This window comes from Vidua chalybeata, chromosome 15 (assembly GCF_026979565.1).
Source record: "Vidua chalybeata isolate OUT-0048 chromosome 15, bVidCha1 merged haplotype, whole genome shotgun sequence".
Lineage (NCBI taxonomy): Eukaryota > Metazoa > Chordata > Aves > Passeriformes > Viduidae > Vidua > Vidua chalybeata.
In genome coordinates this window covers 3,178,353-3,193,519 of record NC_071544.1, presented here as the reverse complement: position 1 = coordinate 3,193,519, position 15,167 = coordinate 3,178,353, and the positions used below count along the sequence as shown (strand labels likewise).

The 15,167-nt window shown below is 51.2% G+C and overlaps 1 protein-coding gene across 4 annotated transcripts in view; it reads left to right on the top strand.

Moving 5' to 3' along the window:
- Window positions 1–15,167, top strand: part of PSD2 (pleckstrin and Sec7 domain containing 2) — a 73,250-nt gene that overhangs the window by 55,857 nt on the left and 2,226 nt on the right. For all 4 annotated transcript variants that reach the window (XM_053956807.1, XM_053956809.1, XM_053956808.1 and 1 more), the window contains 6 exons: window positions 248–291; window positions 3,625–3,815; window positions 4,872–4,942; window positions 11,646–11,803; window positions 12,815–12,959; window positions 13,988–14,131. In XM_053956807.1, the coding sequence (XP_053812782.1) occupies window positions 248–291; window positions 3,625–3,815; window positions 4,872–4,942; window positions 11,646–11,803; window positions 12,815–12,959; window positions 13,988–14,131 (753 nt within the window). The remainder of the gene's footprint in view (window positions 1–247; window positions 292–3,624; window positions 3,816–4,871; window positions 4,943–11,645; window positions 11,804–12,814; window positions 12,960–13,987; window positions 14,132–15,167) is intronic.

The following is a 15,167-nucleotide window of genomic DNA, read 5'->3' as shown; positions in this document are numbered from 1 at the left end:
TCATATTCAGGCTCCTGAGCAGGGCTGGCTGCCAGAGCCCTCTGCTGCTGCTGCTGTTGCTGTGTCCAGTCCAATACCCAGCGTGGCACACAGAAGGGAAGGGGTCCAGCAGGACAGCAGCCATCCTGCTCACTGGGAAATGCTTCTTCAGGACAGTTCAGCGGGGAAAGCATCTCCAAGAGCACAGGGTGTGGAGGAGGAGATGTCTCCACAAGCAGACACAGCTAATTACATGTTCTTTTTTCAGACACTGTATAACTCCATCAAGAATGAGAAGCTGGAGTGGGCCATGTAAGTATATGCTGAGCATTAAAGGGATTGTGTGTCTTTCCAAGTAGCTGCCAGGTCCTAAGTCATGTTTTCAACCCCAGAATATTTCCTGCCAAGCCCTTAAGTGCTGAAGTCCCTCTTCAGACAGACAAATGGAGTTTATTTATGGCTTAGACACAACGGCAAATGGGAAGGTTGGTGACAGTCTGTGGATCCATGACCTAAAGGAAGGGAATGCCCTCTTTGTTTACTATTACACTTGCAAAATGCTGGTTCCTCTCCAGGTGCTTCAGAAAGCTTTGCATAAGCAAAGATCTGGGGTTATTTTGGTCATTGAGATTTTCCATCTCTCCCACATGCTTTTTTTTTTTTTTTTTTTCTGGAAATAGTATCAGAGAATCACTTAAAAAGGAAGAGACCTTGTGATATGTCTAGTTCAGCTTCCTCCTCAAATTATGGTCATCACTGGGTTCAGACCAGGGTGCCTGGGGCTTTGTTCAATTTGATCCTGGAACCCTCCAAGGACGGGGAACCCACAGCCCCTCTGGATCCACAAACCAATACTTTATCATTATGAGAGTGGCATTTTGTCTTGTCTCTGTTCTTTTGACTTCTGCCCACTGTCTCTTGTCCTTGTGCCATGCACCACAGTGAAGAGCCCAGCTTTTTCCTCTCAATAAGGCTTTTTCCCCTCACACAAGGCTGCCATGAGATCCCCCAAAGCCATCTCTTCTGTAGACTGAACGAGTCCAATTCTCTCAGCTGTTTCTTACGTTGCAAGTGCTCCAGCCCCCAGGTTTCTTGGCCTCAGCTGAAGTCTCGCACCTTGCTGATGCCCTTTGCTGTGCTGGGGGCCCGGCGCTGTTTGCTGTATCACGATCCGATGCAGGCAGTGCAGAGCAGACGATCACTTCTCTTCGCCTCCTCACTGTGCCGCTGTTACACAGCCCAGGATGCTCCTGCCCTCTGCTCCTGCCAGGACACACCGGCTGCTCCTGCTCCTCCTGCTCATCACCCGGAGCCCCAGTGCAGCACTCGGGTGCTCCCGGCCCTCTCTCAGCCGTGGCCTTGTACCCCTCTTTTTTATGCCATCCACAAGTTCGATAAGATCATAATTTGTTACCCTGAAACGAGCCTGGACACAGCTGGCAGGGTGGGCTCCATCACAGGGTCACACAGCACCTCCCTCAGTCCTTCTTCCCCTGCTCTGCCACTCAGAGCACAGCCAGGATCATCAAGGAGGTCCCCAGCTCCAGTGTCTCGAGGGGAAGCCCGTGGCAGACCTGAGGTCTCAAGCTGGCAGGGGACATTCCCCTCCTCTCTCATCAATCTCAGACCTCTCTTGTCTCCGGACAGAGCAGGACCTCCTGTGCCATCAGCCCCATCACTTGCTCTCTTCCTCATATTGCCCTGACCAAAAAAAGCATCAGGAGAGGGGTGGATCCTCCCTGCGTGACTCCCTGGGTGACGCGGCCGTGCCAGCGGGGCCATCGCGCCTGGGCTCTGTCGCGAGAGGGAGCTGCGGGCTGCTTTCTGTAAGGGCACTTCAGCAGGAGAGCATCTGCTCGGGGTGCGGGCTGTGCTTACACAACGCCCGCCAGCACACTCCCTGCTCGGGCACATCCCGGGGACATCACCCTGCCCAGGCACGTCCCGGGGATGTCACCCTGCCCGGGCACATCCCGGGGATGTCACCCTGCCCGGGCACATCCCGGGGATGTCACCCTGCCGTGGTGCCGTGGTCCTGAGGATGTCACCCTGCCCAGGCACATCCCGGGGATGTCACCCTGCTGTGGTCCTGAGGATGTCACCCTGCTCGGGCACATCCCGGGGATGTCACCCTGCCGTGGTCCTGAGGATGTCACCCTGCTCGGGCACATGCCGGGGATGTCACCCTGCCGTGGTCCTGAGGATGTCACCCTGCTCGGGCACATGCCGGGGATGTCACCCTGCCGTGGTCCTGAGGATGTCACCCTGCTCGGGCACATCCCGGGGATGTCACCCTGCCGTGGTCCTGAGGATGTCACCCTGCTCGGGCACATCCCGGGGATGTCACCCTGCTCGGGCACATCCCGGGGATGTCACCCTGCCGGGGTCCCGCTGCCGCGGGGCGGCTCCAGGTGGCGGCATCCAGATCCCTGCCGCCTTTCTTCTACCCTGCTCTATCCCCGCATCCCTTCACTCATCCCAGCCGTCCTGGGGCCTGCCTTGCTGCAGGGTGTCCTGCTGGGCTGCAGGCTCAGAGCCCTCAGCTCCTCTGCAGGGGGACAGATGCCCCCCTGACAAGGGGGACCAGGGTCAGGGACTCCCTGGCACAGGGTACCTGGTTTTCTGTCAGAGTCCTGGCACCTTGCACAGCCAGGACCCTCTCCTCTCTGCTGGCCTCTGCCTTGTGTCCTTGTCCGTCCCCGAGAAGGAGATGCCCTTGCCCACAGATCCCCCCAGAGAGGCAGGTATGTGACCAGCAGCAAGGAGCGCAGAGGGGTGCAGCCCAAACACCTGAGCCCCACTAACTCCCCACCCAGGAACAGTATCTGGGCTCTGCCCGAGCCCCAGGACTCCTGTGAGAGCTGAGGGCTAAGAGCCTCTTCCAAGAGGTGTCTGATGCTTGGGCTTGTGAGGAATTGTGTTTTACTGCTCACATCCCAGCCAGTGGATTCACTGAGGGTCAGCCCTCAGCTGAGGTCTGGTCCCAAGCTGATCTGCAACCTGAGGTGACCACTCATCCCATTTAGACATTGACATGTGTCAGATAGGGCAGAAAAGCCCTGTTTGCTCTTTCTCATTCATGTCTCAGGGACACTGGGAGCTATCACTTCCCATAAAAGTTCTGATTTCTTGGTTCCAGGGTAGGTTCATCTCCCGAATGTCTGCAGATCTTCTGTTCCTCAAAGATGCAGAGGACATTCCTAAAGGTACTTCACTGTCTTGGAGACCCCAGGCATTGCCTCTCAGCAGCTGAGAAATGCTGGTAATACCTTGGTCTTCAGCAAAAATCCTCCTTAAGCTCTGGCTTTAGGATACAGAATTGAAGGCTTTTCCTGTGAAATATTTGCAGTCCTCAGCATAGGATGTCTGCAGTTTCTTGGTTCAGACAGCACCAAGTCCCTTACCTGTTCTGAGTGACCTCACAGTGGGACCCCTGGGACAGCTACCTGCCACCGACACTCCTCCCAGCTCAGACCACCACTACTGGCACTCTGTTCTCTGTTATGGTCCTGGCATCTCCTTCCTTTTTCTTTCTCTGACCAGCCCTGTAAATAAAAACTAAACCCAAAGCAAATAGGGCTGCTTTGCACTGCGGCCAAACCCCCATCCCCTCCACTGAGTCTCTTGTCTGATTTTGTTCCAAAGTGACGAGGACGAGTTGAGGAAATCACTCTCGGAGCTGGTAGATGACAAATTCGGAGCCAGCACAAAGAAAGTGACGAGGATTGTTGACAGCAGCAACCCCTTCCTGGACATCCCCCAGGCGCTGAACGCAGTCACCTACAAGCACGGCGTCCTCACCCGGAAAACCCACGCAGACATGGATGGGAAGAGAAGTAAGTGACCAGGGACACGGATAGGAGAAGTGCCCCAGGCAGTCCCAGAGCCTTGCCCTGGCTCTCTTGATGAAGGCATTTCCTCACCACATCCCAGGCAACACAGGAAAGATCCCCATAAGTGCCAGCACAGAGGAAAAGGAGGGTGTGTGGAGGCATTTGTAGATAGGGGTGTTTTCAGGAAGCCTCAGTGTTCCCTTCTCTCTGACAAGGAATCTGACCCTGACAGACCTATCTTCCATCCCCCAGTTCCTGAGCAGTGGGGGAAGGCTGGTTCCTCAGCAGCTGTCCGCTCCAGCCCTGACCCTGGGCACAGTCTGGCCTGCCAAGCTTTGCTTCTGTCCATATCCTGCCATGTGCTGGCTGGGCAGCAGAACAGCCCATAGCTCTGCTACCAGCACATTAAAGGTATTTGGGAACTGTTAATGAGCAGAGATTAATTAAACCTTGGGTAATTCCTTTTGCTAATTGATATAATTGGCCCAGTCACTGCAGCTGATCAAAGTCTTGAGTAGAGATTACCACCAAAGGCCTCCCTTGCTTCCAGCACCTTCTTAAGAGCCCATGCTTGGAGGATCAGCTGTCTGGTGGTGATGTGGATGGCCCTCACCTCCCACCCCTCTCCAGCTTCTGCCAAGCTCTCTGTCCCCAAGCCCATCGAGATGTCATGCTCCCTCCTCAGGGGAGCAGAAGCTCCCTTATCCAGCTGCTCAGTTCCAAGCAGAGGAGCTCAAGGAATGTCTCTGCTCTCTTAGCATTAGGTCCAAGGAACATGAACCTGGGTTTGGAGGAGCAGAGACTTCCTGCAGGTGTCCGCTGGTAGCCCTGTACCAGCTCGTGTCTGGCTCTGACCTGCTTGTGTTCCTGCTGGGAGGCTGCAGAGCCCAGCCACTGTCCCTCGAACACCTGTCCCTGCTCACAAACCCCTCATGAGCAATAGCCTGGAGGTGTGGGGGCTCTGGGCATCAGTGAGTGGGTCAGGAGAAGGGTTGGGTTTGCCTGGAAAGTCAAGCAGCACTGGCAGACATATACAATCAAATGTTCTTCCTTTTTTAGCTCCCAGAGGAAGAAGAGGTTGGAAGAAATTTTATGCTGTGCTTAAGGGGACCGTCCTTTATTTACAAAAGGTAACCATGGGGGACTCTCCCCTTTGCTGTCTCCTGCTGCCTCCAAAGCAGTCGTGCAGTCACACACCCAGGCAGAGGCGAATCCATGTCCTAACTCATGCATGGACATCAACAAAGCTCCTTCAGAGACCAGAGCTGGAGGATGCTCTGATCTTTGGTGGTGGTGCTCATGCTCAGGGCACTATTCACAGCCTCAAAGGGAACCCTGGAGGAAGAAGCATGAAAGAGGAAAGAAAAATTTCTGCAGAAGGATCCCAGCAAGTAGGAGCTGTTGGGGAGGATGAATGAACAGATGATATGGAGCTGGTGAAATAGGATGCTGGGGAGAAATGAAATAGGAAGGTGAAGAGGTGGAGCATCTGACCAGTCTTAGCCTGCCTATAGTTTTATTTGCTGGCATAGGTCTGATTATGGACAGCCTTTTTGAGTCTGGCACAGGAAGCCAGCTGCTGTAACATCTTTGGGTTTCACTAAAGCTTTTGATACTGTCTCTCACAGGATCCTTCTGGACAGAATGTCCAGCACACAGCTGGATAAACTCATCCTGTGGTGGTGAGCACTTGGCTCAGGGGTTGGGCACAAAGGGTGACAGTGACAGGGGTGATATCAGACTGGTGACCTGTCACTAGTGGGGTTCCACAGGGCTTCATCCTCTGCCCTGTGCTCTTTAACATCTTCATAAATTACTTGATCACAGGGCTCAAGGGAATACTGAGTAAGTTTGCAGACAATACTAAACTGAGAGGAGCTGATGACTCTCTCAAGGGCAGAGACCCTGCAGAGAGACCCTGACAAAGGAGAGGCCTGGGCAATCATCGACTGTATGAAGTTAAGCAAAGGCAGTGCTGGATTCTACACCTCGGACAGGGTAATCCTGCATGCACAGACAGACTGGGGAATGAGAGGCTGGAGAGCAGCTGTGGAAGGGGACCTGGGAGTCCTGGTCGATGGCCAGTTGAATGTGAATCTGCAGTGCCCAGGCAGCCAGGAGGGACATCTGTGCCCTGGGGACATCAGGCCCAGCATTTGGATAAGGTTCTCAGACACAGGGTGGGATTGTTGGGGTGTCCTGTGCAGGGCCAGGACTTGGAGTTGATGGTCTCTGTGGGTCCCTTTCAGCTCAGAAGATTCTGTGATTCCATGGTTCTATGCTGAAAATTTATATTCTTCAGGACCTTGATGGCCTGGGTCCTTCCATGGGCTGTCAAGTGACACTTTGTGCCTCTCTCCATCTCTGTTCATTGTGTAGCCTCCTCCAGTCAACACAAGTGGAATTTCCAGGTCCCCATGGGACACAAAGTCACCATGGAATAGCTTCCCTGAATGCTCTAGCATTCAGCTCTCTGGCACTTGGATGCTTGGAGGATTTGCTGGAAAGTCTTTTCTGAGGGAAAATCCGAGGAGACTGGATAGGGGCTCACTTGAATGTCAGTGTGAGCCAGCCCAGGATGCCAAACGTCTGCTCATCAGCAACATAACCCACTGAACTAGTCTGAGCTACCTGAGCAGCACATGCTGTGCAGTAACCCATTGAACTCACCTTGCTGGAGCAGCACTCCCCGTGGGTAGTGCTCCTGCCTATTGCAGCATTATCTCCACAGCAATGAGAGTAAACAAACATTGGATTATATAAGAGAGGCAGAAAGATCCTCGGGGCAGCAGGGAGTTATGACTCAGAGCTCGTAGCACACCCCAATGCCTCTCGTGCTTCGCCAGGTCCTGTGGCACACGTCAAAAGCCAGCAGAAATCTGGCAGCAGTGGATCCTAACTCCCAGTGTGGGTTGCTCTTAGCCCAGTGGTGTTTTTACAGCTGTGCCACTGTCTCCTGCAGCTTAAGGAAGCTGCAGCACACGGGGGAGCCCAGATCTCCTCCAGCCCTCTAAATGTGATGTTCTTCAAGCCAGCAGCACTCTTCTCACCCCTCAGTCCTTGTGTCATTACACATCTTCACATGGAGTCTACCAGAGTCCTCATGCTGACCCATGGGTTATACATGAGGATTTAACTTGTGCAGAATTACCATCAGCATTTCATTATATGACACTTTTTCTGCGGGGAAAAAAAAAAAAAGACATTTCAACTATCACAGAACCATTTGTATCTAAATGAATTTTCTACCAAGGGCTTCTCTTGGGATGAGTCTGCTGAGAGGGTGTATACTGAGAATGAAATACCCTTTCAGGATGGAATTTTCTTCCCTGGCAGCAGAAGGAGCTGTGAAGCCAGCACTGAGTGTCATTGCTGCTGCTGGGGCAGAGGAGCTGGGGGTTCTTTGCTGTACAAGGCTTGCAGCAGCAACCACACATTAACAAAGTTCATTATGTTTGTCTGAAGTATTTAGGATTTTAAAAGAGAGCAAGGCTAAGGCTGACGTGGCAGCGAGGAGATCAATGCTCTTATCTCAATGACCTTCAGGATCGAGTGGTTCAGAGACTGAGGGCTTTCTTTACAGACAAGGACTGAAGGAACAAAACACCCAAGATTTGGCTGTGTTATGAAAGTGTCTGATAAATAAGAGCCATGACTGATGTGTAATTAGCAGGAGGGACCAGAATTGCCAAGGATGCCCCAAGGAAGTAGCATTTGGAACAACAACAAAAATAAACCCAAGGAATGTTTGGGCAAAGGATTTGGGGAAAGAGGGGTTTCTTACTCGTGAGCTGCTGCCAGACTGTATTATAATCCTCTCCAGGGAATTCCTTGGGCTTGGCTATAGACAGCGTCTGTCAGGCTTGCAGAGACAGGACAGAAGGATGAGAACACGAAGACAAAGTCCTTGCCTTGTCACTTGCAAACATTCCCAGCACCACAACAGAGAGTGGATAAACATCCACCTGCCCTGTGGATCCTTGGTGTCATTTCTTGCCTGTGGGGTGGTTTGCAGAACAAAGGAATTGCACAATACAGGAAGGAAGTGGTGTGCCAGCCTTCCAAGCTCTCAGCAGAAGACAAGTGCATATAAAAATAAGGTAGAACCTTGGCTGAGCATAAATCAGTGGGGAAAGATTTTCTGATGAGAAGATAGAGGAGAAAGTACCTGCTTCAGAACCACCTGATGTCATGGAGCACAGGTTCAGCCTGCTCCACTTTTCTGCTCAGATCAAATTAAGGATCTAGGCTTTAATAGTAAATTCACATAAGTTGAACAGGGAACTCCATTTGGTTTTGAGGAGCAAGTTGAGTATAAATAAGATTGAGAGGTAGAGGGAAGGTGGGAGGAAGGAGGGGCTGGGCAGGTGGATGTATAGAAAGGAGGAATGGCCAGATACAGAGAGAGGTGGACGTAACAGAGGCAGAAGGGTGGGTGGACAGGTAGAAGTCAATCTGACAGAAGCAGTTCAGGCAGCAGCCACAAACCTGCTGCTGCTGAGATGTCTCATGTCATTGACTCGCTGGTGTTAATTGCTGGATCAGCATGTTCCAGCACAGTCTGCTGAAGCAATTGCTTGATCCCCTAAAGGGATGCAGCAGAGTCTGGAGGAAGAAATGCAGGCTTGGGAGCAGGGCACACCTCTCCTGTGCACTAATCTGCTCTGGGCACTGACTCACTCCATGGCCTTTGGCAACTTACTTCACCTCTGTGAAATGGGGATAATAACCCTTAATCACCACACATAGAGGGGGGTTAAGAAAAATGGTGGAGATCTATAAAGCATGATGATTCCCCTTGTCAGCTTTTGATGGGGAAGCTGTCTAAACCTCCTTAAAGACCTTTTATAGTTCTTGAAAGGGTGCAGGTCTTCCCACAGGCTCTGTCCCCAACCAGGAAGGGGTTCCCAGCACAGCCCTGAGCCACAGGTCCTGTCCCATGCAGGCAGACCCTTGCCAGGTGCTCTGGGGAAGGCCAAGACCTTGCCTAGGCTGAAAAGGGCACAGGGGCTCATTTTCCTAATTAAATGGTTTGTTTAGGATGGTAGATGTGAGGTGAGGAAAAGAAAGAAGAGGAAAAGCCACTCACAAGCCAGAGCATGAGGAATATCTGTCGGTCCATGTCCATATTCCCAGCACTGCCCAGGCCTGGTTCTGAGGCCAGAGGAGAGGGCAGCAGAACTGATCCACTGGGCTCTGCCACCCCATCCAGGTGCCCTACAAAGGCAGACACAAGAGCCTTTTCTTGGCAAAACAAGCCTTGAGATTAGTTATGGATCTGCTCGCAGGGGTAGGCAGCAGGGGACGGTGAGCCAAAGGCACCAGGCTCTCCCAGCACTATCAGCCAAATGTGCTGTTGTGACCAGCTGGCATTGGGATGAGCCTCCTGGGAGAGCCATCCCAAGCAGGCAGCCTCCAGCACTGCTCACTCCTGTGAACAGCAAGGCAGAAGGAAGAGAAAACCTGTTTCATTCAGCCTCACCTTGATTTACTGGAAAAAGAAGATTGGATTTTTCCTTACGCCAACACTGATGCCTGAGGGCTTGAAATCCATGGAGGCAATACTTGATGATTCCATTCAAGATGAGGATCTGCATTAGTCAAAGCACTCAGCAGCTGTGGCAGCTTCCTCTTGTCACACGCCATTAAGCTGGGCTATTTTGCACTGTATTTTCAGAAAGCTTATTTTGAAATAAGAGATCACGGACAGCACAGTCAGATTTATTAAAATCCAGAGAGCTTCAGCCTCGGAAAAATATCCCAAATTGAAGTCTCTCTATAATACGTAAGGCCCAAGCAGCAATGTCTTCCTCAAGCAAATATTTCTCTTACAGGGGGGTTACACATTAGGTCTTCACAAGGCAAAACATTTGTTTTTCTTTGCAAAAAAGGACCATACCTCTGGCTACTGAAATCACCACAGTGGCAAGATCATCTGTACTGCCCACCTGAGTGTCTCCCCAAACACAGGATGCCTGCAGCACCCAGCCTTCCTCTGCTGGAAAGCCAGGGCTTTTCTTTGGGATTCACCATCCCCAGGATCCTGTGCCAGACATTTGTGGGTTGGTCCGTGGCATTTTTTTTGTACCAGACCAAGTATCATATGATGATGAGCACAATATGGCAACTGGACAGGATGATTGCTTCGAAAAATGAGACTTCAGAAGCATCAGGAGCAAGAGCTGGGTGAGCCACATCCATGGGCTGGGGAGTGTTGGTCCTCAGTGCTCTCAAGAGCAGCAGAGGGGAAACCTTTCTGCCCCTACAGCAGAGAAGAGCCTCACTGCCCAGGGTTACCATCCCAGAGGCTGCAGCACAGCTTTTCCCTGAACAGCTGCACTTGTACCACTGGGACATGGGAAACAGAAAACAGTCATGGTTTTGCAAATCTGCAGAACAGTACTGGCTTGGAAGCTTAGGAAGGCTTGGGATGTATAGACCATCATCAACAGACAGACCTGCCCTGGTGCTGGCAGCCCAGGGCAGTCAAGGAAAGCAAAATCATATTTGCCCTTGGCTGTGAGCACATTAGTCCTGTAGCACTGTAATCATCAGGGCAAGGCATGGCCTTCCAGGGACACCCTGTCCTGGCATGGCCTCTAACATGGCTGGGGTGGTGGTTTGCTTTAGCCAGGGCCAGGTTCTTCCATGAGGCTCTTTTTTCACCTATCCATGCATCCATCTGTCCATCCTTGCCATCCCACCATCCAGCTGGCTGAGCTGGCAAGGGTGCAGAGTGGGAGGCAAGATATTGCATTAAGTCACTGCAAAAGTAAAAGGGTAAACATAGGATTGACTGAACTTTTTTTTTCTAAAAAGTGCTGTGCCAAGATCATAATTTCAGAGTCCCATGTTTGGTATTTTCTCCCTTTTTATAAAATATAAACACATCTAGTTACTGCTACGTTCCCTACTAGTGTGAAGTTGTCCTTCAGTGGAGAAAGTAAAGCAGGAATACAGGGAATGCAATTTGCAAGTGCTAGTCTAATGAATTGCAGGGGAGACCATGCCAAAGGAGCACCTGTACTAAAGGGAGACCAAACCTAGTTCAGGGGGGGGCACACTCAGAGTAGCAATTGCCCATCAGGCCCCTCACCTGTACAGAGATGCACAGGTTGCAGGGATGCTGCTGTTCCAAGGTACCTTCCTCCACACAAAGCTGTAGTGATAGAACAAGGAGCAAAGGGTTTAAACTGAAAGAGGGGAAATTTATGTAGATATAAGGAAAAAAATTCTTCCCTGTGAAGGTATTGAGGCGCTGGCACAGGCTGCCCAGAGAAGCTGTGGCTGTCCCATCCCTGGAAGTGTCCAAGACCAGGCTGGACAGGGCTTGGAGCAGCCTGGGATAGTGGAAGGTGTCCCTGCCCATGGCAGGGGGGTGGAATGGGATGAGATTTTAGGTCCTCTCCAGCCCAAACTGTTCTATGAGTCTATGAAGAAGCAGCACCAGGGCAGGTGCTCGTTGATATCCTCTGTTGATTGGGAGTTGCATCCTGGTTTGAGCTCTGCACTGTGGGGGAAGCTCTGCAGAAACCTGGCCCTGCCTTGTGCCTCCCCACAAAGCCTCAGGCATGTGCTGTGTTAGAAGTAACTATTGATAATTATGTTTAAAACTTTCATCTCCTTCTTTACATCTTCCCAGTGAACTTAATGATGGAAGCAGTTGCCAGATGTTAATTATTATCATTATCAGCTCCTAGCATTTACTGTACAAAGCAGTGCTTTTCCTGGTCTCAGCACTCTGTGATTATAGCGCAGGGAGAAAGGCAGGTTCATTAAAGCATCCCGCAAATGTTAGTGTTGTCATTATCCAATTAACGTTCCTCTTCACAGGATGAATATAAACCTGACAAAGACCTCTCTGAAGTGGATCTGAAAAACGCCATCCGTGTGCACCACGCCTTAGCCACAAAAGCCTCTGACTACAGCAAGAAGTCCAACGTGCTCAAGCTGAAGACAGCTGACTGGAGAGTCTTCCTCTTCCAGGCCCCGTGAGTCCCAGCCCTCCCCGCAGTGCCTGGGTGGGCAGCCTGACCTCCAGCCACTGCCAGGCTCCCTCTGACCTGGCCAGACCAGCATTAGGGGGCACACCTGGGGGGAGGAAGGGGCTGAGGGTCATTTCTGCAGGGCTGTGCAAAGGATTTGCTCTTAGGTCACAGTTTCTTGGTAGCTTTGTGCCAGACCTTGAGGTCCTTCCCAGCTGTCACCAAGGCAGGCTGAGCAGGATGGGCTGGGATGTGCAGGGCTGAGTGAAAGGGCCCCTCTTGCTAACTTCTGTTGGCGTATTCTGGAAGGGAGACCATCTGTGTGGTGCAGGTGATGATTCCCCTTGTCACTTTTGATGGGGAAACTGTCTAAACCTCCTTAAAGCTGGTCTCCCCAGCCAGGGTAGATGTTTTACCTGAGTCCATTGCTGAGGAATGTTATGGTGTTAGTAACGTCAAGTGTGATGAAGTCATCTTCTGTCTCACATTTTTCATGTCTTCTGCTGAGAGAGGTGATGCTGTCTGTAGGGCTGGGGTACTAATGTCAAGCTAAAGCTTGACATCTGAATTAGTGCAGCAAACACCCACTTGAAGGCTTGGGGGAGCAGTGTCTGGACAGATTTGGTGAAGGACCCTGGGCAGTGTCTCACAAATGACATAAATGACATCCTGCTCTGTGGCACCTCTGCTGTGTGGCTCTTGCTCTCCTGTGAGCAGGACATCCTTGGCCCTGGCCTGTCCACAGCTCCTCAGGAATGCACCCAGAGCTGAGGAGGAGGGCAGGACTGCCCTGGCTTCGAGAGGCAGACAGCAGCCCTGAAATCATCAGGGCACCATAGAGGAGCCAGTTAGACAGTGCTTCCCTCTCTTCATAACCTGGCACAGAAGTGGCATCAAAGCAAGGCCACCAGTGCCCTTCCTGAGCATGGGTGGCTCTAGGGCTGTTGTCAGCTGTTCTCTGGTCCTGGTTCAAGAGCATTTACAGACTCCCTTCTCTTCTCCCCTCCTCCATAACAGAAGTAAGGAAGAAATGCTCTCCTGGATCCTGCGGATCAACCTTGTTGCTGCCATTTTCTCTGCTCCAGCCTTCCCAGCTGCAATCTGCTCCATGAAGAAGTTCTGCCGCCCGCTCCTGCCTTCATCCGTGACCAAGCTGTGCCAGGTGATGTGTGAGAGAAGGAGTGGTGAGGGGTGCCCAGTGCTCAGCAAGCCCTTCAGCTGAGGGTGAGCCCATCTGCAGGTCCCCCTGTTCCTGCCTGATGGACACGCTCAGGTGCTCAGTGCAGGAACAGGGGAGTGGAGTGGGCAGCTCGGACAGGTGTGGAAAATCCTGGCTAGTGCTCCTTTTGCAATGGCTATAAACAACCCTATGCACACACCTGCCTGTTGGTTCTGGCTTGTTTATTGTTTTTTTTGCCCGTCACATCCCAGCACCTTTCAGTTGCTGGAGTGGAACCAGCAGAATAGCTCGAGTTGATGCTGCAGAGCCCAGCAGGTTTGGTTTATATCATGGCACCTTCTTGTTTCTAGAGCTCAAAACCCACAGACAAAAGGGATGTCTGAGTTCCAGTCAGCAGGGAAGGTTTTGGAAACAAGGGGGCAGGGTGCACCAGGCTCAGCTAACCAAGAGCAGCTGCCAGCCAAAGAGCAGCTTTTGTTTTCCTTTCCAGGGAAGGCCCAATATGCCTTAACACTTCCAAAAAAGTAGGGACACGCTGCCACTGCCCCCCAGCAAAGGGGGGACAGCCTGAAATGTCGGCAGAGACACAGCTGCTGTCTGCTGAGACAGATGTGGCCAGATGGTCACCTTTGTCTGAGCCCAGATGGGGAGGGAGGGTACTTCTATCTCTGAAAAGAGCAGGATGAGCAACTCTTGGGACAGCACTGCTTCTGCCTGGCTGTCACAGGATGCATGTTACAGGAGCATTTTGTGCTTATGATGCCAAAGATGCCTCAAAGCCAAAGAAATCCACTCTTGGCACTTGAGATACCTGAGTTTTGCTCTTACTCCAATACCTGTGTTTGAGCTGCTCCTTATCAGATGAATTTGCAAGTGCACAGCACACCTTTGGCTCCAGCACAGCAGCTGAGCTCACGCCCCTGCAGAGAGAGTTCCCCCAGCCACAGGCAGGCGGAGCACTTGGGTGCTGCACTCCCACGTTTTAATACCTGACACGCTTCTCTCGGCAGGAGGAACAGCTGAGGTCTCATGAAAATAAAATGAAGCAGATTGCAGACGAATTAGCAGAGCATAAATTACATCCTGTAGAGAAGAGCCTCAAGTCAAAAGAGGCTGAGGAATACAGACTCAAAGAACATTACCTAATATTTGAGGTAAAGGAGCTTTCATCTTTTCTGTGACAAATGGTACCTTGGTTGATTGAGAACAGAACTCCAGAGTGGGTGCTGTGGGTCTGGGAGAGCGTGAAAGGAGAGAGAAGGACAAGGGTTCCCAAGCTGGATGGGTGTCTTGGGGCAGCAACAAGCCTCACTGTTTTGCACTGAAGCTGAAAAAAGAAATAACCATTTCTTTCCCTCGGTGATTTCTAGCCAGAGGAGGGGAAAACTGACAAGAGAAAGAAAGTCTTCCTTTACTGTGCCAAATTTTGACATTTCCTCAGGTCCCAAGTACGAGAGTGGTTCAGTTCTCAGTGTGACTCAGTCTTTTTCAGCAACATCAATAAAAAGCAAAGGGAATCCCTGGGAGAATTAATCCTGTTTTGCTGCAACCATTTTTGTAAATAAAGCCAAACCCAGTGTTACAGCTGATTACAGACCCTTTGAAGATGCATGTACATAAGTTTTAACTCCCTCTAAAGTCTAAGAAGCATTTAATTGTGGGAGAAATGGGGCATTTTGTTCCAGTGAGAGTTGAGCAGAAGGTGTGGTTCTTGCCATATAAGTTTCAGTGGAAGGGACTGCTGGAGGCCTCTAGCCTTGCTTCCAGTAGGAATTTGGATTATTCCTAGTCTTAGCCCAGACTGAGTGTGCCATTTAGTGGCTGAGCCCCAAAAATCACTAAGGATGGAAATATTCCACCTCCCTCATGCCAGGGCTGCACCATCCTTTTGTGGAATACTCAGCTTGATTCTCCAAAGCCACAGCTCCCAGCTGCTGGTTCCCTTGTCTTTGCACCAACTTTCCAAATAGTTGCTGCTGCCTCTCTTTTTCCTGCATCTGGTTTTGGATGCCTGCAGAGAAGTCTCTACCTGAGCTTTTCTCTGGACTGCCTTTTCAGTCTTCAAGGAGAAGCTGGCACTTCCAGGGCATAATTCATCTCATCTGTCTTATGTGATGTGCTCCAGAAATGCTTGTTTCTTTGTGCTGACAAAGAAGCCAGCACAGGCTGCCTCTGAGATGTTAAGAGAAA